Source organism: Falco punctatus (genome assembly GCF_963210335.1).
Source record: "Falco punctatus genome assembly, chromosome: 1".
Taxonomy (NCBI): Eukaryota; Metazoa; Chordata; class Aves; order Falconiformes; family Falconidae; genus Falco; species Falco punctatus.
In genome coordinates this window covers 20,450,013-20,477,842 of record NC_137580.1, presented here as the reverse complement: position 1 = coordinate 20,477,842, position 27,830 = coordinate 20,450,013, and the positions used below count along the sequence as shown (strand labels likewise).

The window sequence follows — 27,830 nt, the reverse complement described above, 5'->3', positions numbered from 1 at the left end:
CAAAATTTTATCTGAAGTTACATACACTATTTTAGGTAGAAGTTCAAGATACCAGTATCTGCTTGGAATAAAGATATACTTCCAAAGACAAGCAGTGCTGCTAAAGAGATACATAGAAATCCAATCAGCCTAATATTGCCTTACATGCTTTTGCTTACAGTCTCCTCTCATAAAATACATCTGTACATTATAAGCACACCAGTTCCCATCAGGCTCAGGTCAGTAACTTTGGGAATTCAGCACCAGCTGCTTACTATCCTGTGAAATACAGGGATTACTGAAATCTAACTTCTAGCATATATATGCCCATATGGCATACCACTTTCCAAGTAATAAATAATAACCATTATTTATAACCATACATAAATAATAGCCATAATAATAATTAATAACCATAACAACCATAATAACTATCTTCTAATTATCAGCAGAAGAAACAAGAGGTAAGGCTGGGATCATGCAAAGGAAATCAGCTCTCCAGAAAGACAGAAATCAAGTTAATAGGAGCCAGAGGAGAGCTGTGGACTGAAACATAATATTCCAGTTTCCTGAATCATCTTGTCTAGAACCAAATTCACCTGAAAGACAGAAATGCATCATTTTCATCTTTAGAATAATTTTGCTATCTATTTCACTTTCAGCACAACCCAAAATTTCCTTTAGGTCAACTTAATCATATGCATGCTTACAGCAATAAGCAAAAACTCAGCTTCTGTGATAACAATATAAAATACAGCTATTGGCTTATCTTCACTTTACTTTGTCCAAAAGAAAAGAAAGTGCCTCTACACTGAAAATATCGGGGTTTATCACTTCTGAATTTTTTGCTGCTATATGAAAGTATTTCATATGGCCTATAGCAATGACAGAAGGATTTTCTAAAGCACCAATAAGACTTAAAAGCAGAAGTCTTAGTGACACCAGTCCTTTTAACTCATAAGATCTTTTGAAAATCCCATTCAAAGTCCAACTCTGAATTCAATTTCATATATATATATCATTCTACATGCATAGTGCTTGGATCCATCTTGGCTTCCAGACTCTTTTTACTAATCAGGTAAGTCTGTAATTCTTATTGATATTTCAGAAGACTAGCCTACTTTAACAGTTTTATCTAAAATGTAATCTCTTGTGAAGCAGGTATTCAGAGGAAAGTTGAGCTGTTCATTGCCATAGGTCCAAATTATAAGCTAATGATGATGTCAAACATAGCTGAAATGTCGAGGAAAGAACAGTTTGCATAGAGAGGAGCCATCTGAAATTTCATTTTGAAAGGCATTAAAGCTTTTTTAAATGATCTTCTGAAACAGCTATTAGAATTATTTTAATATAATATGACAAGGCTACCAAGACATGGTTGTTATTTTTACTATGTAAGCATATTTAACAGTGAATTCTAGGCCACCCCTAATAACAATACTTCCACTTTGCTCACATTTAAAGAAGAACATAAGGGGTTTATGTTGGTTTTAGCACATTTAAATATAGTACATACTGGAGGTATTATACTGCACCAGTTTGGATCTCACATTCTAGGCAGTCTTTTCATGAAAACAACTACCTCAATCAAGGATTTATATACTTTCAATTCCTGATTCAGTTATAAACCTCTTGTTGTAAAACCTGACTTGACAAGTTTTGTTTTGTTTTAGAGATGAGTAGCATTTAGACAAAAAGTTAAAATTTCTGCTGCAAAAATCAACGACAAAATGTAGTGGTTCTTCAACAAAGAACTGCTTAACTTCCCCTCCCCTTCTGTAGGGGAACCACTCTTACTGTGCTCCTGCTCAGCAAAAGGTAACATATGAAACAAACGGCAAGGTATTTCAATTAATTTTTTCTGTAGGAACATTTACAGAGTAAACATTACCATCTCTTACAAGTAAACCTCCTTTTGCTTTCTGCTGTTATGGAAGAAATAATTCTGCTGGTATCCTAACATATGTGACAATATCCAGTGACAATAACCCTGCATTCCGAAAGCACCTGGATAATAGTGTGGGACTTCATAACAGACTCACATCGAGACTTGCAGCAGCAAATGTCCAATTCTGTTCTAGACACACTGACAATTCACTTTGAGATCAAGCCAATGCCTTTTCAAGATCAGCCACCAAAAGGAGGTTTCTGTTATTTTTTGTCTGAAGTCTTCTTTTACTGACCCTACTTTGATATACCTAGTTCGATTTTCTTGTCGTTTGTATATCTAATTTCATTTATATGAGACATTCAAAAGTCAAGACACAGAATCAGCCCTAAAACTGCAGTGACCCATTTTGCTGTCACCACAGTAATCACGTGGCAATGAGTCAATTTTCTTTTTGGCAATGTGCTGTTATTATTCACAGTAAAACAAATGTTCAGAATTCACAAGTATTTTATTTGAAGTAAAGAAATACTAAGAGGTGGGGTTATCAGCAGGCTCCAAAAATAAGGAAGTGAGGGGCTGGTGCACGATTCAGATAGGAAAATCAGTAGCAGAGCAGCAGCTTTGAGAGAAAAAACTACTGGGATTAGAGGGAGCCAAGCAGTGGGGAGAAAAAGCCAGGAAAAAAAGCGGAAAACTGCACGGAGTGAAATACCTATCGGAAGATCATGAAAGGCTAAAGGTACAAGAGAAGAAAACAATTAGCAAGAATGGTTTACTTATTCTGCACAGAGATGACTGACTATCTCCAGACTTTTGTTGAAATTTTCTAGATTATTCTTGGATTATTCTTGGAGTGCTCACTTCAGTGAGCATGATTTTTTTCCTCTACTATTTACAAAAATGAAAGAACAAACCTGCTAATACTCAGCAATGAGAAAAAAGTGAGCTTTAAGAAAAAGCAGGCCATGTCAATAGAGTACTGCTCTAAGATACAACAGTAGATAGCTCCTATACACGAGAGTTTTCAAAAGCGCTAAGGTGAACCCTCCTAAAAGATGTTAAGCAATTATAAAGAGAACTTGACAGCAAATTATATGATCTGGGAGGAGCACTGTTTATCAAGTATCCAGGATGACACCTCAACGAAGGACCAGCCTCACCATCATGCTCTGCTACTCCAGCATCTCTGCAGGGAATCTTCTGTATGTGATGAGGTAGGGAAATTCCAGTGAAATGACAGCACTTTTCACAACTAACAGTTTGCAAAATCTTTCTCCTCTCTTTTCCAGGACCCTTTTCTAGATTTTGTAGCTTTAAGAATAAAAAAAAATGATTGACTCTAAAAAGATCCACTCTGCCAGTCTTGCCTTTTTAACAAAACATACAACTTTCTTTGACTGAAGTCAAACACCCAGGATTCCACTGATCACTTTGGCGGTTCAGCATGGCAAGTGCAAATCTTAATTACGTAGCTCAGTATAATATTATTTTATAATTACTCTACTCAGCTTGAAATAGAAATTTTATTCAAAGAAGAAACTTAACAAGATCTTAAAAAAAACGTGGATTCAGAAGCTCTGAATTACTCATTGCTCATAGATTTCTTGGGATAATATGTGAGCCTGGTAATTTCATAGCACACTTGGTGCCACTGTCACAGCTCCACAGTACCCATGACAATGACTGTTCTTACTTTATAGTAAACATTACCTTTGCATGTGATTACATAAGGGAGGAGCTGGAATCACTTGAGAGCTAGTTAGACAAGTGCTTTTCAACCAGGTGCTTACTACAGGAAGCACTTTAGGTTTTTTTAATCAAATTATTTAAAAAGCAGGGGAAACCCCGAAGCTCAATGAAATACTGTGTTGAAAGGATCTCTACAGAGGCAGACTTGAACTCTTCCTTTACAAGCAAAGACTAACCATGTGACCATATTTCCATGGTTTTAACATTTGCTTCCTTGAGTAAGGCAGGCAAAACCTTTTTCTTTATATAGCTTGCTAAACAAGTCTCCTGTTGTCCTCTGTAGGTTTCAAAGGAAAAAATCTATTCCTGTTTGTAATGATTTTGAGAAATATTTTTTAATGTCAGTGTGTGTGAAACCTGCACAAACTTAGGTGGTAGTGTGTTACAGTAACTGCTCATTCCTTTAGCCTGAGGAAACTCAACCATGAGAAAAATAACTTACTGAACAGTACTTACAGATTAACTATCTGGATGAAGGCTTCCTGTGGGCGGTAACCAATCTAACAATAGTGTTTTCAAATGAGAATCCTTGCTTCTTTTGTACGTCTTTAGACAGACATCTTAAAACAGAGAGTTCCCTCATAATTCCAGGCAACTGAAACATAAACTGCTATGAAAGTAACCAGGTCATTTTGAAACAGGTGTAAAGACTACACTGTTGAAGAGGTGGAGTGTTTCTGTCGATGTTTCCATCTATAGCCGAGACAGTAGATTTTAACTGATTTAAGACATGCACAACGAACAGAAGGAGGAATGTTACAGAAATAAAATACACTCCCAATCACTGTAACACATGCTGGATTGCAAAAGGTGACATGCAGCCCAACGCTTACTGATTTCAGTATTAGCTTTAACTGATTGCAAAGCAAAGAATTCAGTACATTTATATTAGAAGCAGAAGTCTCCATACAGTAACAACCTATGGAAAAATATTTACAATTCTTTAAAGAAAGTTTTTGCAAAAAGAAATCTCTTTTTTTTCCAAAAAAAAAAAAAAAATTCATAAACTGCTAGTGATTTTTTCTTTGATCTATGAGAATGCTACTTCTTATGGTCTGACTCTGCAGGTTGTTGTTGGTACCCAGCTTTACACTGTGAACAAAAGCAAAGCACGGGCATCTGGGTACACTTAAGTTTTTTTCCTAGAGTCTTAGTAATTTTCCCAATTCAGGCCTGTAATTTAAAAGTGGAACCTAAGCAGGTCACAATAAAACCTCAAAATCTGCCCGCAGTTTAATTTTCTTTGATTAGATAAACAGTTTTAGATATGTACAGATATTTCTGCCAGTGCTAGCCACACTACCTGAACATCTTTTATGAATCAAACTGTGCTGTAAGTTTCTTCAGAAAAGTCTTCCACATACTTCCTTTCTGCTTCTTTGGCTGACATCAGAAAGTGCAGAGCTGTGACAAATGAGAAAAAAATCTCACGATGGCATCCATTAAAAATTCAAAAGATTAAAGAAAATGAGAGGCAGCGACATAACTTCTCGTGCATGCTAATGTAAATCTGTATCTGCGTTATACTCTGTTGCATGGCTGTGAGTATTTCAGATGTACAAAATTATAAACTTTTCTCATCCGAAGATTATTTTCAGAAAAGTGTTTTGGCGGAGAAACTTGACAGACTTGTTACTGCTACAGGAACAGTACTGAAGCAAGCACATGATACCATGTGTATATAATTATGGAAAAACAACCTTAAACACTACTGTTTGGATTGTAAAATGAGGCACTCGGAATTAATGTTGCCCGTACCAGCTTAATACAACCCTCTTGGGCATCTGTGTGGACAAAACATCTGTACTCATGTCATCATCTGCTATTTTTTTCTATAGGACTCTAGACTCAATTCAGGGCACAGAATGATACTGCTCATCTGACAAATAGCTCTGTACTGTTTTGTTTTGACATTGTTGCGTGCTTAGCACCACTCCTTATTTGACGCTTCAAAGTGTGCTCTTCGTGCAGAATTATTTCCTCATCTATTTTTTTTATTAGTATCCAAGTCATTCAGAAGCTATAGTTCATTTTTATACTAGTGCCTTCTACAAATGAGTAAATAATGCATGAAGCATGCAGCACTGGTACTAGGGTACTCAGTAGCCTTGGGTGTCCAGTTCAAGACACTTAGCATCTTCAGAGTCCAGTAACATATGAACTGATTACTGTATCAAAGTATGTGATCCCTAACGTCAGTCTGTGAGTGTTAATAGATCGCAGGTCTCCAGGTGGAAGCCCAGAAAAGGAATCCTCAGTGACCAGCTATGAAATCCTACCAGTGAAAACATCTTTTGCACAATATGCTCCTTTGCTATATAATCCTACTGTTTCCTAAATGAAGCCCTGACATCGATGAGGCAGAAGTACTGAAATGTTAGAAAAATGCATATGCACTGGGCAGTGATGCTTGCATTTCATAGCTTTTGAACGCTTGACCTTCCAACTTCGCTAGCATTGCTTCAAGGTAGCTTTGTGAAAGACCCAGGAGTTTTCTAAGAACAACAAACCAAACCCCAGAATACTATCATGTAGCATACTGTAATCAGCAGGCTCCTTCAGCATGGCTTTAACCACCACAGACCATTGTCACCTTGCTGCTGCAGTAACTGGCAGAAAACACATGCTGACATCCTGCCCATCGATGGGAGGATGACACAGGTTTCCAAAGGGGCTTCACAGTCTTCTGACAGCAGAGATGACTATGGAAGTACAAACTTCATTCCTCTAGGGAAGAAATTTCCCTGGAACTCTGGAGGAAAATATACAGTAGTGGGTATAGGTTCTTTTCCCTGAATGTACCTTCTTTGCCCCCTTTCTTCATCTTTTTCTTTTCCTGGTCTCCTCATCGTAGCCTCACTGTGAGCTACACAGGCCAGTTTTCCATTCCTTAGGCTTCTCATCCAAGCTCAGGAGCTTTGGCCATCAGGTCCTAGCCTCATCAGCCTCACTCCAACCCAGTGCTGAATACAGATCTTCCTTCTGTATCAAGTATTGCCAGCTCCTGGTATTGCTTTGTCCACTCTGTTCTCTGTACTTCCCTTGTCTGTTTCTTCTACCCTGTTGAAAGCCTGCTTCTTGCCCCTGCTGTATTCAGATCAGACATCCTCCCCTTTGAGGCTGCTTGGGTCCAGGCAGGAGGTCTTGGGCGCTGTCAAGGGGCAGTGGTGCTCTGCAGTGCATCTCAGTCCTGATCGGTGAGTGTGCAGTCTCAGGTTCGGACCCGATGGTGGGAAGAGACATTGGTATGCACTGTACACCTGCATGCACTACTTTTTGGTGAATGAAAACCCAGTTGTGCAGCCAGTGCAGAAGCTGTGGAACACCCCAGTGACTTCTCCAGCCCACGTGGGTACACATAGGCTGCAGTTTAGACAGGCAGAGAAAGCACAAGGACAATCTCCTTGTTCTCCTGTGTGGTGTCCAAAGACATCACAGCGTACAGCAGCTTAGACCTGTAACAATGAATAAACCCCTCCTGCCTAACAACATTGTTGCTGCTAACAGTGTTCTAAGGAACTAGCTGTAAAAAGCAAGGTGCTCCTGTTGAGCCTGTACAAGGCTCTCAGCTTGAATACACATAGGAAAGTTTGCATGGAAATATGACACACCTCAGATACAAAGATTAGTCTCAGACCATTTCTAAGGCATGTAGTGGTACCACTTTCCAAGGAAAAGGATTTTTTGTCATTGCCATGTATTTTCCCTACTGTCACTCTTTGAAATGATTGAACGGTATAGGTTCATTTGGTTGAAACGCGTATGAAATGGTTGGATCATTTGGGATGAAGTAAATAAGAAAAAAACAAATAACTAAGATTGAAAATTTCAGTTTGAAAGCTTTGATAAGAAAATTATAAGGAACTAGGTAATTTATCTTTTAGTCTGGGTGTGTTCAGCAAAAATAGTGCCACCACCTTCAAGTATTACAAGATAAACAGTACTTATTTTCTTTGTTTTTAGAAAAAATATCATTAGCCTGTACTTTATATCAACTTAAAATTCTTTCTTTGTCCATACAATGGTCAGAAGCATTTGGACACATAGCAAGCTCAGAAACGTGTACCAACTTTGCACTTGTTTTTCAAGTATTCACTCACAAGGCTTCATCGTCTTAAGACCTTCCTCTAAGCTGTGTAATACAGAAGTCCAGAAGGTGGCAGCAAATAATCTTCCTTACAAGAGATAATCGGTCAATTCTAAGGAAAGCCAAGATAATGGCCACAAAAGTTTCAGCTGTTTGCTTGTTATAGGCATAACTGTACTGTATTTTGATAATCGTATATGGATAAAGAGTAAATGATAAAGGAAAGCACTGATTTTCTTTCATTTACACCGGTGCAAACAGAGCTAACTGAATAACTGATTTAAAACAAGTTAGCAGCACTCTTACATTTCTTTTCCGTGTAGACATTTTGTAGTAGTGAAGGCCTAAATCTAGTATCTTACTTTTCTCTTCTACCATTACTTGACAACTAAAAAGGAATTTATTGTCAAAAGCAGAATTTGTCACAAAGCTTACGTAAGATGGTTGACATTAACTGTTTCATTAGTTTGTATACTAACGATGAAAATAAGATTATTCTCACCTGAAATAATACCACAGTTACAAACAATCTACAGTTAGAATAAATTAAGTTCCAGTTCTAAAATTCTCTATAAATTTCTGAAAGCAAGCCCTGACAAGAGAACTTTGACACAGTTAGAATCAGACACAAACTGTTGGATTCTAATCTATTACTAGTCTCAGTACAGCCACTGACAAGGCTTTCATCGTTAAGACAGGTAACGTTCCCTGCCTCTCCAGCCATTAGTATGCCCATTAACCACAATGCTGCATTCCAATTTTAGCCTGCTATAAATTATTTCCGGAGTTTCAAATAAATACGATATTTCCATTTTATTTCAATTTTTTTTATATTCATGTTGCAAAATAGTTGCAGCATTTACTCCAGAGCTGGCAGCATTTCAGAAATAAATTACTTTTTCATTATACAAAGTTTAAATTGTAAATGGTTTAGGATGAAAAAAGCTATAATAACATTAACAATATGTCTCCCTTCTATACACAGTCCAGTTTAAAAATCTGAAGTCCTTGTTTTAATGTTTAAAAAAATTTAAAGAAGGAAAGCATTAGAAGGCATAAAAATCAAGTATTACTTATTTTGTCCTACCATTTTCTCAGTGGTTTGGTCTCTAACTGCAGTAGCCGTTACAAGCCCATAGAAAGTAAAATAAGAAATGCATCACTCTGGACTTTTTATAGACAGTCATTTTTTGAGATAGCACAATGGTTTCACCTACTTCCTCCTTCTTTGTCCCCTTTTTGTGTAAATATTAGCCAGGTGCTAATGTTAGCTCACATTTAAACACGCTTTGATATGCAATTAAGGACCAGGACTCTAATGAAAAGATAAAAATAAAACTGCCTTAATGACTTTAGACACCTAGGTCAATTTTTTTCAAGTGACTTAATCAGATGGGAGCCTATGATGCAGATTTCACTGGACTATTGAGAGAAAACAGAATTACTTACTTTTTTCTAATATGCGATACATGTCTCCTTAACCAGTCAAAAGGCAGTTTCAGCACATAAACATATAAACAGTTTTCAATTATTAAGGAGATATGCCCCAAGACAGAAAAAGTACAGTGAAATCATTTCACTAAGTACTATTCTGCATTCCCACTTGGTCTGTAAAGTGAAAAATATCTTTCGGACTCTTGCCTTTAAAATTTGCACTATTTTATGAAAGTAAGTATTGTTCTTTTTTTCTTCCGGCTTACCATAATTATAAAGAAATTTGCAATAGCAGTAAATTCCAAATAACCAATTTTTCTGGACTATTAATTCAGATATTATTGATTCCCCCTCTACTTACATTAAATAGATCTATAGGTGCATGAACCTTTTATAAGTATTGTGTTTACGTTCGTTTATTTATACACTGAAATAGTTTCTTTTGGAAGTAGTGTTAAATTCATTTTTAGTTTATATTAATATACAGCTTATAAATACCAGAGATGCTTGTGGTACAATAAATGTTTGCTTCATTGACCCGTTTATAAATAGCCTGCATTTTTAAAATCAATGTTAACCTAAACCTAATCTGTTTGCACAGACACCCAAGCTAGTCAGCAGCTCTTAGGATTCTGTGATTGCAGTGGACAGCTCTAACTGCCTTTCCTCTTCTCGCCATCTGAGAATCACCTTCCCTACAATAACTATTGTAGAAAAGAACTTTCCTTCTGAAAATGTTCACATGAGGCAATGGAAAACAAATTAACTACTGTATTGGGGTCTGGTTTGTTTTGCAGCATAATACTTCGAGTGCTGGTACAGTATTAATGTTTTATAACAAGGTTACAGTAATAATGTATGTGATAATGTAATAATTCTGGTAGCATACAACTAGTTCTCTCCTCCCTCAATTTCTGTGAAGAAGAAGAAAAGAACATTCTTTTTAGTACCCACTTGTCAAAAGATGTATCTCCAAGAATTAAACATGAAGGGAAAAAAATAGTGTCACTACATCTGGCTACTGCTGTCCAGTATGAATGATGAGTTCTAGTGATTAAATGTTGCCTTAATTCCAAAGTTTGTGTTTGTTAGTTTGAAGGGGCTGAACACCAAAGTAGTGACAGAAACCAGTATATGAATATCAAATACAGACCTGCTTTTAACTTACAAATGTTCAGGCCTAGACTTTCAGTCTAGGAACACAACTATCAATAATAAAAATTAACTGCAATGAAAACAAGGCAATATTGATCTTATCTTTAGTTTCTGCATTTGAGATACACTTGTATTTTAGAAAAATCATGCTTTTCTACAAATGTTTAAAACCTGTTTAACCACACAGGTTAATTCACAGTGTGAAAAAATGTGCAGTATTATATAGTCTGAAGGCAAAGAGTCAATTTCAGAATAAAGCTGGGGTAGATAGAAATATACTACTTTTTAACTCAATAAATTATTGCAAAATTATGTCACTATGCAATGTACAGAAATCTGCAGTGAAGGGTGCTGTTGGATTGCTTTTAGTACAACAGCTATTACCATAACAATCTTAGCAGTCAGTAGGCTTAGAGACTAAATCCCTCCTCCTAAATGTAAACACTGTGGCACGACAGCATACTGCACATAACTGATGCATTTACTATATTTCTTCTATGGGTGATGAAAGAAAATCAGTAGTTTTCTGTGAAACATACATGAAAATTTGAGAAATATTCTCCTGAATCCAAAGGGCTAAAACTGCTTCAAGTTGCAGCCACCTTGTAAAACTTAGCAGAATCCTTTCAGGACAAACCAGGTATTTAGTTTTCCTATGTTTATTAAAAATAAATTGAATATAAACTTTTCTTTCCTTCTTGCTGAGCTTATGGGAATGTACATGACGATGACAACTGCTATTTATTTTCAGAAGAATATAACTGAAAATAACTAAGACTCACTTTGGCCAAATATATTTCCATGTTCTTCAATCTTCCAAGTCTTCAAACCCTCTTCTGCCCACCTTTAGCATAGCAAAGACTTTTTCTCTTTAGGAAATGCACAGAATTCAGCCAGCTTCTTCTGTGAATAGCTTCTTCCTTCCAAAAATATTGGTCCACTCTTCCTCTCCATCAAAAGCCACACAGCCAGACACAACATTACAACTGGAAGTTAGTAAATATATGCGGTGCTCTCTTAACTATTTCCTTAAATTCCTTCAGAGCCTTACAGAATGGACCATATACTTCAGCCTTTTCCCAGGTAAATTATCTGGAATGCTATTTGCCCTTGAAGATTTTGTCCTCTTGCAACCCAAAAAGATAACTGTTAGTTAAAAACACACACAGTGGGAAAGGAGAAGAATTTGACTGGTCTGAGAATACCAAAACAGGACCACGCTAAAGAACTAAAGAACTGCCTACAGATGAGAATCATTGAGCTGACAGTCCATAGATCGACAGTTTGATCTTGCAGCAGGAACTCTGTTGTGATTTGCATGTGAGTTGAATAATCATTCAGTAGGAAGTAATCATCAATTATCTTCAGTGATTCAGATCTTACTGGATATGTTCAGTGTACTCAATGCATCTAGTCTCCAAACAAGATACTTAGCACCTAAGTGGTCCACTGGGGCATTCTTTGGATATCCTGGTCTGTCTTTCTGTCAGAACAAAGTCTCTCAGATGATCATTACTAAGCTGAAGTCTAGGAATGTCCATAAATATGCAAGATCCAAGAGACCAATGAAAAAAATTGCATAAACCACTCTGGCAAATCAAAAGCCAGTGCTTTCAAGTAGTACTTTGGCAAAATAGACAAGAATTTAAATTAACTATTCTTATTTTGGGGTTCTGAGGTAGAAAAGGAGAATAATTTATAAATTTTTAAGGAAGTAATTTTTTCCAGATAAATTGGCACAATCTCTCACTGGCCAGGTAAATTGTTACAGTTGCTGCAGGTTACTTGGAAGTCTGTAAATCAAATTCCATTGGAAAAATCTATGAATCATAGATGGTTTAATGTAATAGAGTAATCATGGGGTAATCCTATTCAGGCACAAGGAAAGCCATCTTTACATAATGAAACATTCTTTGCCTCATGAGACAGTACAAACCATTTTGATTCTTACCTAATCATTTTATCCCTGAGAGCTTGACTAAAGTTAAAAACAAACCACAAAATAAACATAAGGAATTTTAGTATAACCAAGCTCATTCCCAAGGCACTAGCGATGTTCCGGTTTGCTACCTGCCAATCTTCCTGCAAGGCGTAACACTCTAGCCAAATCCAGACCCATGCCGCACAAAAGCTATTCAACCGAGCAGAATCTCATATCTAAATGGAGAAAGATGTATTTGTCTATGGGACCGAAATCTTCCATCTTCAAAGTTTTTTTTATTTATTAACTTTTTTTTATAAGGACCAATTCAAAAGATATAATAATAATCTCCAGATTACCAGTATTTGAGATTCTGCTTTTTCTGCAACAGCCCTTACATGCTGAATCTATGATTTGCATGACATTACAGGTGCTGTGGATAGATGTGATGTGAAATACAAACACTTGTTCAGTGAGTTCTTCCAAATTAAGGACATAGGAGATTCTCAAGCCAGTAAAAACACTCATCCCCGAGTTTGGTTGCCAAAACTCCGTGCTAGTTCCTGTATACTGTATTGTTTGATTCATGCACAGGTTTTATCTATGAGGTCATGTTAGCTCTCTTGCCAGTCCCATTTCTTTGCCTTGTATGATAACAAAGCTATCCATAGAATAGTTTCCATCATAGAATAGTATCTTACTTACCATTAATGTCCTTGATTTTCTGCTGAATCTGATCTACCACCTGTTCTAAAAAAAAATGTAGAACTCGCCATAATATGAAGATTTAGTCTACACTATTTCTGCTTGTACAAGTTAAACTTCTACCTCTGTAACACAGTAGAACTGACCGTTCTGTTAGACAAATAGTGAAATACACTTGATAACTCATCATTCTTTGATTAAAAGCTGTCAAAGGAAATTAGCTCCTTCTTTATCACTAATGGTTAAACCAAAAAGATACTTCTGCAACTTGATGAACTTTTCATCCAACTGTCTTGAAAAGTCAGATATTTTAGCAACACTTCTTTTATCAGTATCATTTCCCTCAGCATCTCTGGAATCCTACAAAGTGCTCATGGGGCTTGGAACTGGAACCTCCATTAAATAAAGGGGAAATTTTGTCTACTCACCACAGACAATGTTCTAGCAACCTCACAAGAGCAGTTAACACAGATAGACTAACTAGGTGGACCTGTTTGATCAGCTTTTACATCCTTCTGTACAGCCTTATTTCCTTAGTTCCCTGTTTTGTGTTATGAGATTAATTTCTAATAGAAACTGTATCTCATTTTGCATACTTATGATTTTGCACTTTAAAAAATTTTTTCTTACCAATACTTTAAACAAAATGCACTAACCAGGCCTGCTGAATAAGCACTTTTCTGAGGATTCAGTGAAGAAAGAAACTGCAATACATTAGAGGAAGGAGAAATATTATAACTGGCCAGTCTGGGTCTACCACTCATTGGCCCCAAGCATGATCCCTTCCATCAGGTGAATATACAAAGAAACTTTATGTTTAAATATATTTACATATTTAATCCATTCTTGACAGTATATAACTTCATCTATGGGGAAAAAAGGTTCTATATTTTGTTTTACTCACCTTCCAAATGGATAATTCTTGCATTTCATATGCTACCATCTTAGTGGGTAGCATATTAGTTGGTAGATCACTACTCAGTTGAGATCTGTCTTTTTAAATTTAAGTGAGGATTCTTAAAAATTAACTAAGTCACTCAAAATGAAGTTGGTTTTTTTCTAGATAGAAGTAGAACCTCATGAAAGTTTGCCCTAAGTATGTGTGGGTAGGATTAATAATGTTGTGAAGTTTCCTCTCTGGAATTGCAAACTGGGAATAGCTGGCTATAGCTAAGAGGTGAAAGGATAGTCTGTTATACAGCATTAGTTCTGAAACTTGTCAAAACTCTCATTACATCACCTCTGTGTGTCACTCTACACTTTTTTTAAGAGATTCAGACTGAGCACCACTGAACTGACTGAAAATAATGAAACTAGTATTCTCTTTCTCAGTTTCTGTCTCTCATATAGAAGGCTGATATTAAAACATAACTGAAAAGCCTGTGTGACACAGAGGTCTTTTAAGTTTCTTAGATGCATCAAGATCCTGTGACAGAAAAGCCTGTAAATCATGATATTTCAATGTGAATCTTTGTTAGATAAGCTATACCTTGTATGATTAGATACCTGTTGGCTGGCATCTAGATCATGTTCCCTGTATTTTAAGTTTTGGAAGCTAATTAGGAAAAGTAACACAGGGCGATGGTGTACGAACAAAATTCTAGCAATGCCTCTGATAAAAGGAAATCTGGAATTTCACATCAGATTTCAGAATTAATGGCATTTAAACCTCAGGATATGAATCAATGGGTGTAAATCAATGAGTTTAGGAACCACATGTGTAAAGACTGTTTGGTAAAAACAATGAACACAAAGAACATGTCTGGCTTGGGGAAAAGGCTGTACCTGTTTCGTACACCACCAAATGACTGTTGCAGCAGAACCTTCTCATGAACACAGTTTCTGTTTCAAAGTGCTGCATTACTAAGAAGATTAGGATTTGTCAAATATGAATGGATTGCTCGTATAAATGGGTCGGAATGTACTGAAATTTTGAGGGCATTGCCTTTTAAAGAAGCCAGGTTAAGTAGCGTCATGTAAGGGTATTAATATCTTTAGGGGGTTTTGTTCAATTTTGTACCCTGAAAAGTGAAAACTAGGATGTCTAATAATTTTAGAGTAAGAAATGCCTTTCATAAAAGGGGATTGCCGAAGATCTGTTCTCAGACAGATGTCCTAGACAGAGCCTGTTATCAAATGAATTAGGCTGTGCCTGCACATTAGAAACAATCTTGTAAACACATACAGAACTGTCACAACATTACGTCCTTTTTCATTATTAAGAATGGTCTTTTCTGAGCAAGGCACACTGGCTAAGTAGTGGGAAAGCTGCGCAGTTGCTAACATAATTGTAGCTTTTCAGCAAAAGCCCGTCTTTGGCCTGTTTACTTCCCTCAAAAATTCAATATGCTCTGCCTTTGTTCCTCTTTCTTTCTCTGCCTCCTTTGTAATACCTCCTCTCTTTTCACTAAATTAAAGTATTTAAAAGTACCCATACACCATATCAAAACGAGATTGCCAGCATGTCATGTGCATTCAGGGTCTGTTGTTCCAGTTTGAAAGTGAAGGGGCTTTCTTTTTTGTTGTTTAACAACTGTAACTCTGGTATTTTGTTTTCCTAGGAAAGAAGCAGTGGACGCTCATTATCACTTCCTGGGAGACCTTCTTCATTCATTTCTCAAGCCATCTCTCCTACTTCTCCTCTTCTGTTTCAGCCTGCCCCTGATTACTTCAGCAAGCCAGACACAGCAGCCGACAGGCCTGGCAAGAGACTGACTCCCTGGGAAGCAGCAGCAAGATCCCCTCTTGGCTTAGTGGATGAAGCTTTTGGGCCCCAAAATATGCAGGAATCCATTGCTGCTAACGTAGTCTCAGCCGCTCGCAGGAAAACACTTCCTGAGCCACCAGATGAATGGAAGCAGAAAGTGTCTTATGAGCCTCCAGCCCCAATTGGTAGCGTAGCCTCATTAGGGGGGAAGAAATCGGGTATTATATCGTCCCCCAAAAGCTCCTTGTCTGCCCCAAGTGCAACCACGCAGGCTGGCTCTCAGCTGCAGTATGCTTACTGCAGCCAACGGTCCCGAACAGATCCTGATATAATGTCAATGGATTCCAGGTCTGACTATTGCTTGTCAACAGCTGATTCAAACTACAACCCACAGCCAAGGGGATGGAGGCGTCCAACATGAGCAGCTGAAGGGCCTGGCATATTTTCCCTTCTTCCAGCTTTACAAGCCTTAGATTTGAGTTGGAGAAGGAAAGTTTCTTGCTAGCCTAGCAATCTCTGAACTAAAGAAATGAGGAGGCAAAATCGAATGGACCACAGTTTTCACATGACTGCAGGGCTAGAGGCCTCTAGAATAGACTCAGTTTTACACCTAACCTAAGATTGTTCTATTTGTCAAAAGGCAAAAATACACATTTCTTGGGGTGAGGGGTGGGATGAAAGTGGGGTGACCAACGTGCTCCATACAAAAATTAGAAAGGATGTAGATGGAGACAGTACAAGTGTTTGCAGTTAAATTAATGTGGCAAGGCGGGGGGGAGGTAAAACAAGGCCATTTTAAAGACAAGAAGCATTTTACAGGACCTTGTAGGTTTTCTGGGTGTACTAGATAGAACCATGCTTTGGAAAGTTTCAATGGAAGTGGAATACTTGGAAGCACTGGCTTATTTGCCATATGTTTTCTTTACTGCATTTTAAACATGAGCTAAGAAAGTAAATCAATGAATATTTTTACTGTGGCAACAGTTAAAATACATCTGTGGTCATGGTACCTGAATCCCTACAACATGTAGATATATGCAATCCTGTGCAATTACCCATTTCAGATATATTTCAAGACAGTTTTGATGAAGTTTTACATATTGTAATTAATCAAATAATCTGAACACAACAGGAAGAAAGGTGTTATTAATAGGGATCAGTACCATGATACTTGAAGAACAAAAAGGACGAGGAAAGTACTTAGAGTGTATTTAAACTGCTAATTTGTAATAAACTATCAAATAAGTCAGAACTGGCTGAAAGGCCTTTATTTCTCTCCGAAATGCACTACTTGCTGAACATTTACTACTACAATGTCTGGTAATCTGACGGGCTGCGCAGTTAGTATCTAGATAGCTCAATGTTTAGAAAGCTTTTGATTTGTATTCTCAGTTTGGAAGACATAGATAAGTTGTTTATCAAGAACAATACCAGTTCTACATAGAAATTTGTATGTGAAAGAGGGTTTATGACATGTGTTATATGGTATGAGTCTTGTACAAGTAGCAAATATTTGGATGGTTCTTTACAATTAAACAAATTGATGTATCTGAAGGGATGGTAAATCATTTTTGCTGGTGATACATATCTTGCATTTACAGGTTGTTTAAACAATAGAAATATGTGGCTAAAAATATATGTATTCCAAGCTTATTGGGTAGTTTAGATGTTGCTAATGCATTAAATGAATATCCCATATTTTACAGAGTGCTCTGCATCCTCCTCATTTTGTGGAGCATTCTTCAAGGATCTGTCAAGCACAGTCAGCTACAATTACTGCAGAAGAACTGTTAACCATCCTTAGTTTTGGTAAGGTTGTCAACTGTGAGTAAAGTAATTAGTTAGAAAGAACTAATATACGGAGTAAGGAAGAATGTATTACAAAAAATTCCCATCTGCAAAGAATTTTGCGTTATAGCAATTATAAAATATAATTGGTTTAAAGAAAAGAGGAAAATTAAACCCAAGTACAGTTGACCTGGAACTTCCCATAAGAACAAATGATTACAAGAAAAATGTACCCTTAATGAGTTTAAGGTGGCAGTAATTGTCTAGTCAGAAAGAATGCTCCCTAAAATCAGCTGATCTTTTTGACCAAGCAGGAAATGAAGACATGGGAGTTGTGAACCTTTAAACTAGGATCATATTGCTATAGCACCTTACAAATTTATTTCACAAAATAAGAATTTGCAAAGAAAAGATGATTTAGACAAATTACATGAACAAGGCTGCCATGATATGCCTGAAAATGAGCTTTACACCTCAGAGTCATACATGTCCATAATCAGAGTAAATTTTCCTGCCACACACGCAGAAATGCAGAGTCCCACAATGTTCCCTTTCATCATGACTGGGAATATTCCCACTGAAACCAATGGGACTGTGATAATCTTATTAGCCTTAAGGGCTTGTCTTTGGATCCAGGTCTATCTCCCTGGAAGTACATGTCAAGTTTTCACTTAGTTTCAGTGAAATTGTAATTCAAAGTGAAATTCATTGAAATTTATATTAAAAATAATTAAGGCCATTCAATAAATATTGATGTGTATTTCACAGAAGGTCTACATTCTGAAAAGTATGTGTTTACATATTTTGCTGAATGTCCGTATTACCATAACAAAAGGCTTCCCTGAATCAGAGTCAAGTTCAGGTCTCTGTTTTGAACTTTATCCTTTACGCTGTTAAACAGGAAATGAGATTAATGAGTTTGCAGTAAGCCATATTTTTACCCAACACAATTATTTTAATTCTTCAGAATCAGGTACCTAACTTGTGACTTTCCATTGAAACTAATGCTGTGAATTCTAAGGTCATACATCTACCAGAAGGGGAAATGTGTGCTTATTTTAAGTCACGTGCAATTAAAAATTGCCAAAAGTGTTTTACAATTTTCATATTACAAAAAAAGCTATGATAAAGTGATATTAAAAAGGATCTAATGCTATGATCACAAAGAAATACAGCAAACCATATTCTAGGATCAAGCTCTAACCCCTGCCCCCAAATACACAACAAACATGTAAGAATGGCAGAATCAGAGTTTCAGACAGAATCACTGACTTTCTGTCAAAGTCCCAGGAAAAATAAAGTATGGCCTTGTGATTTTCTTCTATTCACAAGAAGGAATTCATCATTAAGTACTTCTCTGAACATGAGAATTACTGATGTTGAGTTTCATGTGGCTTGGTATCTTACCATAGATTAACTTTGGTGTTTAATGTGATCTGTAGATTTTTCTTCCTCCTTCTGAGTATTTACTGGCTCTCTTTCCCACATGAATTCTCTCATATCTAACAAGGAATGAGTTCACACTGCAGCATTTCCCTCAATAGCAACACTGGTAAGTGTATCCATCCTCCACCCAGCGTCTATTTTTACAAAGTCTGTGGGCAATGGATTGTTGTTGAGATCTATTCCACTGCCACATAGAAATGAAACAAATAAACATTTCCGAAGTTATTAATGGGAGACCAGACATACACAGAGGCATGCAGACAGATCACATAGCCTTGTTTACAAAGGAAATCAGGCTAAAACCAGATTGAGACAATGTACTGATTTCAGTGGAAGCAGCAGGCTCAGACTACTAAATGAAATATTAATGCATACAGAGCTTTATGAAGAACCACATGGCATTTTTCACTTATTGTTCTTTACCCCATTCCTCCACTAGCAAAGCATTTTCCTAACAAATAGTTGTGACTGTTGTGCGTGAGTTCTGAGTATATTAAGTACTTGTTACATTTGGTTTTCAATGCACAGGTATGCTCAGTAAATGTGAGGAAAAAATTTTCTTGATATTTTAAATAAGTTGGTTTTGTGTTCACCCTCAGGGGTGTCTCTGTTAATATGCAGAGTATCTGAATACACAGTAAAAATGAAAATTTATTTTCTTTAGTTAAGTTAGATGATGATGTTCACAAGTCTTGTTCTTGTTTTCATTTTGGTTTGCTTTAACACAACCAAATATCTATTCACATTGCATTTCTGTCTAGTAGCAAAAGACTGTATTATCTTTATAAAAGGCTTTTCACTTCTAAAGACTTTTTCCTCACTGCAAAGGACACTTTATTTGAGAGTGCATGCCAGATGTAAATTGTATCATTTAATAAAGTGATTTGACCAATCAGATGAGAAACACAATTTTGTTTTCCCTAAATTCTTGTCTGTTTGTTTAAATAATCTGAACCACAGTAAAGTCTAATCTCTTTTTTCTGCACCATTTTTAGATTCACCGACTTTGCCTGTCGATGACCTCGTGCTGATATGAGCTTCTAGAAGCTTAAATCAACATCAGGTCAAATGGCAACTTGTCAAATTCAGTAGAATTTCATTTTCATACTGACGAAGCAGAGTAAGGAAATCCAGTGAAGCACAACCTACCCAGGTAAAATAACACGGTCAGAGTAGTTTTTATTGTTTGAACATTTTCATCCCCACCATAAAATTACATGTTGACCTTTACATGCATCTAAACCTCTGTTTAGTTCCTGTAGGTTTTCTCACAAGGGCTGCTTTGCTGTATTGTCTTGCTGTTTCTCTTAATTGAAACTACTATTTGAAGAATAAATAGATATTGAGGATAAACTGTGAACTCAATCTTCGCACTATTTTTTGGGTGAATAACTCTTAAGGAAATAAGGACAGCATGTACCATCTACCTTTGAAAGGCCAGATCAAATTTTCACTATTTACATGAAATGAATCGCAACGCAGTTTTTGCATTTGTAAAGCAAGCAGGATTTTGCCCCAAATACAAGAAAAATGATTGATGCATGTAAAACGTGGGAAACTGATGAAGACTGACAATAGCATTTTAATAGCTTTGCTCTATGAAGGGTTTACAAGACACTCAGTACTATTCCTTTTCATTATTACAGTTTTCATTCTTCTTTGGTAAATTCTTAAATACATCATAACAAAAGCAAGCATAAACCAGATTCACAGTTTAACATAACTCCCTTGACTTCAGTAATTTGCGACAGATTAAAAATCTCACTACAAAGGTGAACAGTCATTAGTTTTTTATAATGTTTTGGGTTTCTTGAAATGCCCTACATTTTCTGGTGTGTTCATCAACACTGAAGAGTGTTTAAAATGACTACAGTGTGGCAGACTGCTCAATTACTAAATGTGAGCCTGGAAGAACAACTATTTGGTGTAATAAGTAATTTTAAGTCCAGAAAGAAAAGCAGATGTTTCCAGGCCAGTATCCAGTTTTCTTCAAATTGAACACAAAGTGATTTCAAATTGTTCACTGGATATATTATTGGATTTTAGAAAATAAGTTTTGTGTTGCTGCTGTGTCAGAAACGGTGCTCAACGTGCTGTAAAATGTCTGGAGTTTGGTCACATCTTTCCAATCCTACAAAAAGGACCCAAGTATTTTATACTCAAACCAAAATGAACTCAGGAGTGTTTGTGTGCATGCACACTTAAGCTGTGGGTTTCTTTCTGGAGAAAGGCAATGGTTAATTAGTAGACATTAATGGAGAATAAGAACATATTGTGCTGTGGTGCAGTTCAAATACAGCTGGAAGATTACAATATAAATGACACACATTGAGTAAAGAAGGGTGTTGATAAACCCCTAGCTATTAGTAATACCTATATCTATTTTCACCTTTAAAATAAATCAAAACCTGAGGATAATTTTGTCTAAACAATGCAGAGGTTCATGACTTATTTTTCCCCTATAAATACAGAAACCTAAGGAAAGATATGCTAATTGCTGGAAAAATAATTTTGTATTCTGTAAACAATAATCTTAAGCAGGCTGTAGACAAGCACAATTTGGCCAAGGCAAAAATGGTAAATAAGAAGCTTTATGACATTCAGAAACAGAGTGATAGATGTCTTGGTACTTTTTTCCAGCATGGACAACCTCATGGGACTATGGCAGTTCTAAAACAATAGCCATTTTACAATATTATTAACAATATGCTAAGCCATCTTAGTTTTCATCAGTCACTTCCTGTTATGAATGGATGCACCTGAGTCTAATCTCGGAAAATCAGTATTTTAGGAAAACAAGAATGAAACAAGTCAGCATATCCTAAACTCTACAGTATTTGTAATATTTTTTTTTCTAACAGAAAAGCTTATAAGAATAAACAAAATGTAGCATTTTTGATCAGGTGCTCATCAGCTACTCTGATTTTCATGTTGATATTTACAGTTAAATGCAAATCTTTTGCATATTGGAACACAGAGCTTAAACTGAAGCTCTCTGGTGAATTACTTGCCAGCACCAAAGAATAGCCTCTGATGCCATTGTTTTAAAAGATGAGAAACAAACAGATAACTTTTCTAGTTTCCAAGAAATTCCCCTCTACAGATCCACATAATTTCACGACTTATGTGAAAGTTCAAAATTATTTTCTCCACTATTTCTGTGGAGTTGTGCACCATTTTTCACTTGCTGTGGCAGTTTAAAACTCCAAGAGATTTTCCATGTGATAGTAAAACAAAATAAAAAGATCAGTGTAGAAATACATAAATCAATTTACCTCCTGAACCTGTATGCCCTGAGAAAAAATGCAGTTCAAAGCAACACCAAGGACAGAATAACAAGGCAACAAAAAACCTTTGAACACATGCAGCAAAATCCTGATCCAAGCTAAGTCAATGGGAGCTTTACTAATTTACCACTTATGTCAGCAGGGCAAGGATTTCACCTCACACAGAAATGTGCAGGACCACAAAATACAACTGGTCATGAATTCACAAGGACGGAACTGGTGTCAGCAGTTCTGTAGTACTTTGAAGCCTGCAGTTTTTAAAAATGTGATCGACAAAACAATAAGGCATTAATCAGATTTTGTAATGTCATCTTCTGTTAGGAACTTGCTCTTTTGGATGTATAGAAGTATGGATAGTTATCTCGGTTGGGACTCTCTTACTGTCTTGGCCCCCTCTATAATCAATGTGCAGAGGCATTCTTAAACAGAGGTTAACTCCATCCCCAAATAAATGCCTAAAATAGGTGGACTGGATGCAAAGTCTATAGGATATCTGGACAAATGAGGATCAAAGAGTTTTTGACAGTGTGGAAAGTGCTGGAAGATAGGTGATTATATCTCCCTCTCTATATATATACAGGTATATCTTCAGTACAGGTATTGAAAAATCTTTAGCATGTAAATTGTTTTTTTTTTAAAATGCTGAAGCTGTTAAGGGAAGTGACATTTTATTTTGGTCACATTAGGATAAGTACACGGTTAACTTATAAGTAATTCTTCATTAAGCTAAATTGTAAAATGAAAAGACAATTTAGCAAACAAAGAAACAGAATACATGCCTCTGTATCTGGACCTGAGGTGTATTTGGTGTTATAGTATATCCTGGTACAATGAATTCTAAGAGGACTTAACAGCTCTGAAACCATGCTGCCTGGCTGTGCAATGCCAGCTCAGTCTCAGAACCTATATAACCATGCCAATGCAGTGCTGCACCTGAATTTGCTCCTCACCTAACCAGACTTGATCTGGTACAAGAAATCAAGTCCCAGGACCACAGACATATGCCACTCCAAACTCATCTAGGTTTGCAGAGGTCAGATCAGATATTTCTGTACTTGTGACATGGATCATCAACAAACCTGATAACCCATCCAAGGGCAGTGAAGAGATGATTGTTGTTATTTTGGTAGCCATAATAATCTTGATTTTAGGTAGAGCACTTCTTCAAAATCAACACGGAGGTTTCTCAAAGGAACAGATCATTAGTCATCTCTTCCTGTGTTTTAATAAGCTGCTGTTTACCCGGACAAAATTAGATACAGATCACTGTGTTTTGGATGTGTATTACTGGAGTTAGACGTGAATCCTCTGTATTTAACCTCAAATGAACAGCAGTGTAAATACAGGTTTGGATGGCCACTGGTAGGCGTTTGGATGGATTCAGACAGTAGCAACAGTAACTTTATTTTTCCTTGTGACCTTTATAATAGTTTCTACTCCTTTGAATGCTCTGCCATAAACTGTGTACCAGAGGGCAGAGAACATGAAACTGCTTTAGGACTAAGTTCACAACTACAGTGAGGATTAAGGGCATTTCAAGGCACATTGTAATTTTTTTCCAGATATGAATTTGACTGGTTGTGTCTACTTTGATATTTATTGCCTTCCCCTGTTTTAAATTTTTGTCATTGTTCATGATCTCCCTTTCAGACACTACAGTGTGTATGAGATGTGTTGTATTTTTTGACAAAGCATACATAGTTAGGCCAATGCACAGGAAGTGCATTATAATGAACACTCACTTACATATACATAGAATGCTCACAGCCCACAAAAGATGTGAGATAGGCAGAGACTGAGAGGGGGAACCCCCCCCCCAAAAAATCATGTGTTAACAGCAAAGCAAAATAATACTATTCTATTAGACTGTAGGACATGGTAGATTTCCATGCTTCTGTTTCCCCTCTGCATTTTAGGGACTGGTGCAATCTCTGAAACACCTGATTCTGGTCCCTGTCACCCAATGTCTAGCACAGACAGAAAGACAGCTGGGAGTGTACAAGAAAACAGATCTAAGACAAGCTTGTAGGCAATAGTGCTAAGCAGTATTCTAAACGGACTCGCCATTCTGTGATGTCTGCCACTGCAGACTTCATGCCCTGACCAAGTCATACTGGCAAATCACACCAGTGAAAAAATAAAATCAAAGAGACTATATATTATCCTCTTTAATGAACAGCTAAGCAGGCTAGCATGTTATGGACACTCAGCAACATGAAAACCCTATGCAATCCTGTTCTTAGTTGCAATAACTAAACTGGCTGGTGAATTTAATTTATTTTCTGCTAAAATACTGTCAATTTGTCACTAAACACTTCAAACTTACTTATAGAATATGACCATATTTTGTCCTCTCTCAAGTTTTTCCAAAATTAGAGCTGTGCTGTTTCGTTGAGCTAGGCTGTAGCTGTTAGATGCTTCTCCTCCTTAGCTGGAAAAATTCATAAAATTCAGGCTGGTTGAATTGCTAAGTCAGTATCCTGAACAGTGATATCTAAAGTTATTTGCAAATGTTCATTACCAGTAAAATTTAATCTTTTGTTAATGGCTGAGGATGGGAAGATCCTGCACAACTACTAGCAAAGCGACTGACTTTTTCAAAACTCAAATTCCTGAAGAAATGTTTAGTGTATCCTTTCAGTGTTCAACTTGGAAGCCCAAAACAAGATAACCACTTTTAACGAAGTCTAGCGCTGCCCTATAGAGGGCAATGGTACACAATCCATATAGGCTAATATACTAAATGCTCTCCCTGACAAGGCCTCTATTTTGACAGAGAAGGTATGGTACAGTTACAGAAGATCAGTCTGGACACCAGACACCAAACTGTAATTATCAGCCTGCCCACACACATGCTGCAGCAGAAGCAGAACTCAAATGCCGTAAAACTTTACAGTTCGAGCTAAGTAAGATGGAGGTATTCACACAGCACTATTTAATGACTACCACAGATACTAGCTAATTATTCCTGATCTCAACACCATGAGGTGGATAGATGTCATTAGCTAATTTTACAAATGGAAGAAAATACGACAATGCAAGAACACGTGAATTGCCCAGGGCTGTTGAGACAATGGTAACAATGGACTTCAACGCAGGCATTCTTGGCTCTTACCTTCACCTATAATCCACTAACTATTTATAGTAGCAGTGCATACTTAACAACCAGCACAATTACATTCTTACAGCTCAGAAAATAAGTAGCACGGAAGCTCCAAATCCTTGGAAGAAACAATCTAGCAATTCAAGAGACTGATCAAGTTACAGCCCAGTCTGCCAGATAAAATTCACCCCAACCTACGACAGAGTAAGGCTTTGGAGTTGTTAACCAATAGTAACCATAGCTGAGTGAACAGGGATTAACCTAAAAGGGCAGTAGAAGGATTAGTTAAAAAAATCAGAAGAAATAAAAGGGGAGTCTGCATTTGCCTTACCATAATGGAAGCACCCATCCTTTCCCACATCACCACTCTAGTCTCACAAAAAGTCTATAATAAAGCAAACAAAATCCATGCAAATCAACAGAATCATTGAGTTTCTCTATGAGCCACTGCCAAATCATAATTGTCAATGTCTTCAGTCTTAAATAATTAAGATTCAGATGGTCCTGATGATGTCTGTTACTAAGGCGCACATGTTTTTTTGTAACTATCCTAACAGTAACGTAAAATATAAACTCAGCTGCTACTGAGGTGCTCAACTGTGCCACTAATGGGAAAAGAATAGCACAGCCATATTCAAAGGCACCAAAGGCATGTTTATGTCAGCAGTCTTTCCCATTAACCTGGGGAGAATATGACACACATGAAAAATTACGTCACTGTAGATGGTGGTGTAAAAATTTCTTTGTGACTCCCTGAAAACTGCTTTAATAAGAAGTTGCATGACTAATTTAAAAATGAGTGAGTAGAGCACGACAAACTTGCCACTTCTTTCAAGTGGAGTTAACAGTTAACTTCTGCTTCTAAACAGGTGGCAAAATAATAAACGTAGATAAAATCAGGTTGCTGGCAGAGTGTTTTTAATAAACGAAAAGCTTAAAGAAAAAATATCTGTTCTAATGAATTAGCAATGCTAATTCCTGGAACAGAAATCATCTACAAAAAGAAAGAAAGTACAGGAATGGAAAACAACACACCCATTGCTAATGAATCTTTCTTAAAAGCAAAGTAGCAAGGAACATAGACTGGGCAAGGAGAAGGAAGTTGGTATAATTAAAATGCATTATGTGGACTGTCAAAAATCATGCAGACTTTGGTGCTTCCAGCTTCCTTGCCATGCATGCCCGAGTTACCTTCCACTTTCAAATAGGACAATGACAGTATTATACAGCTGTTTATTTTAATTTCATTTCTAACAGTAAATACAATACAGGGAAAAAAGAAAACTCACTGTATCTATCCTCCCTAAGATATCACTCATCCATGCCTCTTCACTGCTATGGCTATGGATCATGGCTATTTGTTCTAAATCAAATATCATAGCATCAAGATAAATATTTGCTTAGGAAAAAAACTTTCAGCTTTTGTACTTATGTGTGTACTCTTTATATTACATGTATCTTTTTTCCTAGTGAAATGACATTGAAGAACAGAATCTGTGAAATGTTCAGATGAAAGGGAGTCCACATTTCTGGGGAAATAAGCTTTAGACTCCTAGTTCTCCATTAAAAAAAGCCCTAAGTCCAGCACCAATGATTTTTATTCTTGCAGTATATTTTTCAAGGGGGATGGAACCATAAAGACAACTTGAAGTTCCAGACCTTTGCACTAAATCAGGGGTCCTCAAACTACGGCCCGTGGGCCAGATAGACCCCTCCAAGGTCTTCAATCCGGCCCCCGGTATTTACAGAACCCCCCTGCCTCCCACCCGCCCGCCCCACCCCCCCTGGGGGTTGGGGGGGAAACCAAGCAGCCGCAGATGACTGCCTGCCACTTAATTTGCACGCCGGCCCCCTGTTTAAAAAGTTTGAGGACCCCTACACTAAATAGTTCTTGTTACTTTTAGTTCTATTCACTATACTAAGCAAAAAAGAAATTTTGAAAAGTAAATAATCTGTAAATGCTGGCAGTTTCTACTTTATTTGGTAGATAAGCTTTATCTGAATTAAGGTGCATACAAGTGTTGGTACAGCGAGTGTTATTCCACTGGGCACAATGCCCACATCCAGTGTAGACCAAGTAATGGAGAAATTACTCAGAAAAGTAAAACACACATGTACAATTCCATGATGCATTCCCATATAGTTTAAGGAGTTTTAATTCCACATCTGTAGGATATCAAGACTAAGAATGGAAAATATCTATGGCATGGTTGGACTCTTGTAAAGTGGAAAATATGAGATGGTAGGAGTTTTGTTCTGTTATTCATCTAACAAGCCATGGAACGTTTCTAAACTAAGTGAATCTGTGAGGAAAGAGATAAAAGCAACAACATTAAGAGGGAATAAAGCATGTTTCAAGAGTTAAGTACTCCTGCTCCTATTTTAAAATTTTTCTTCTTGCAGCCATCTATGGAAAGATGGAACTATGGCTCAAAATTTGGTCTTTGATTCTCCACATTTAAGAGTTACATGCCTGAATTCATGATTATTTGGATGTGGTAAATTACATCTATAACAAAAATTAAAGGGCCAGACTGATCATGCTGTAACCTGGATATAGTAATCCAGCAAGTATTAC

The 27,830-nt window shown here is 36.9% G+C and overlaps 2 protein-coding genes across 2 annotated transcripts in view; one reads left to right on the top strand and one right to left on the bottom strand.

Annotated features, from left to right (window-relative positions):
* SYNPO2 (synaptopodin 2) overlaps window positions 1-19,757 on the top strand; it is a 101,050-nt gene extending 81,293 nt beyond the window's left edge. The window contains exon 5 of the mRNA XM_080373542.1: window positions 15,483-19,757. Within this exon, the coding sequence (XP_080229668.1) occupies window positions 15,483-16,049 (567 nt within the window). The 3' untranslated portion in view covers window positions 16,050-19,757. The remainder of the gene's footprint in view (window positions 1-15,482) is intronic.
* Window positions 1-27,830, bottom strand: part of LOC308058191 (uncharacterized protein) — a 95,065-nt gene that overhangs the window by 35,774 nt on the left and 31,461 nt on the right. The window lies entirely within an intron of this gene.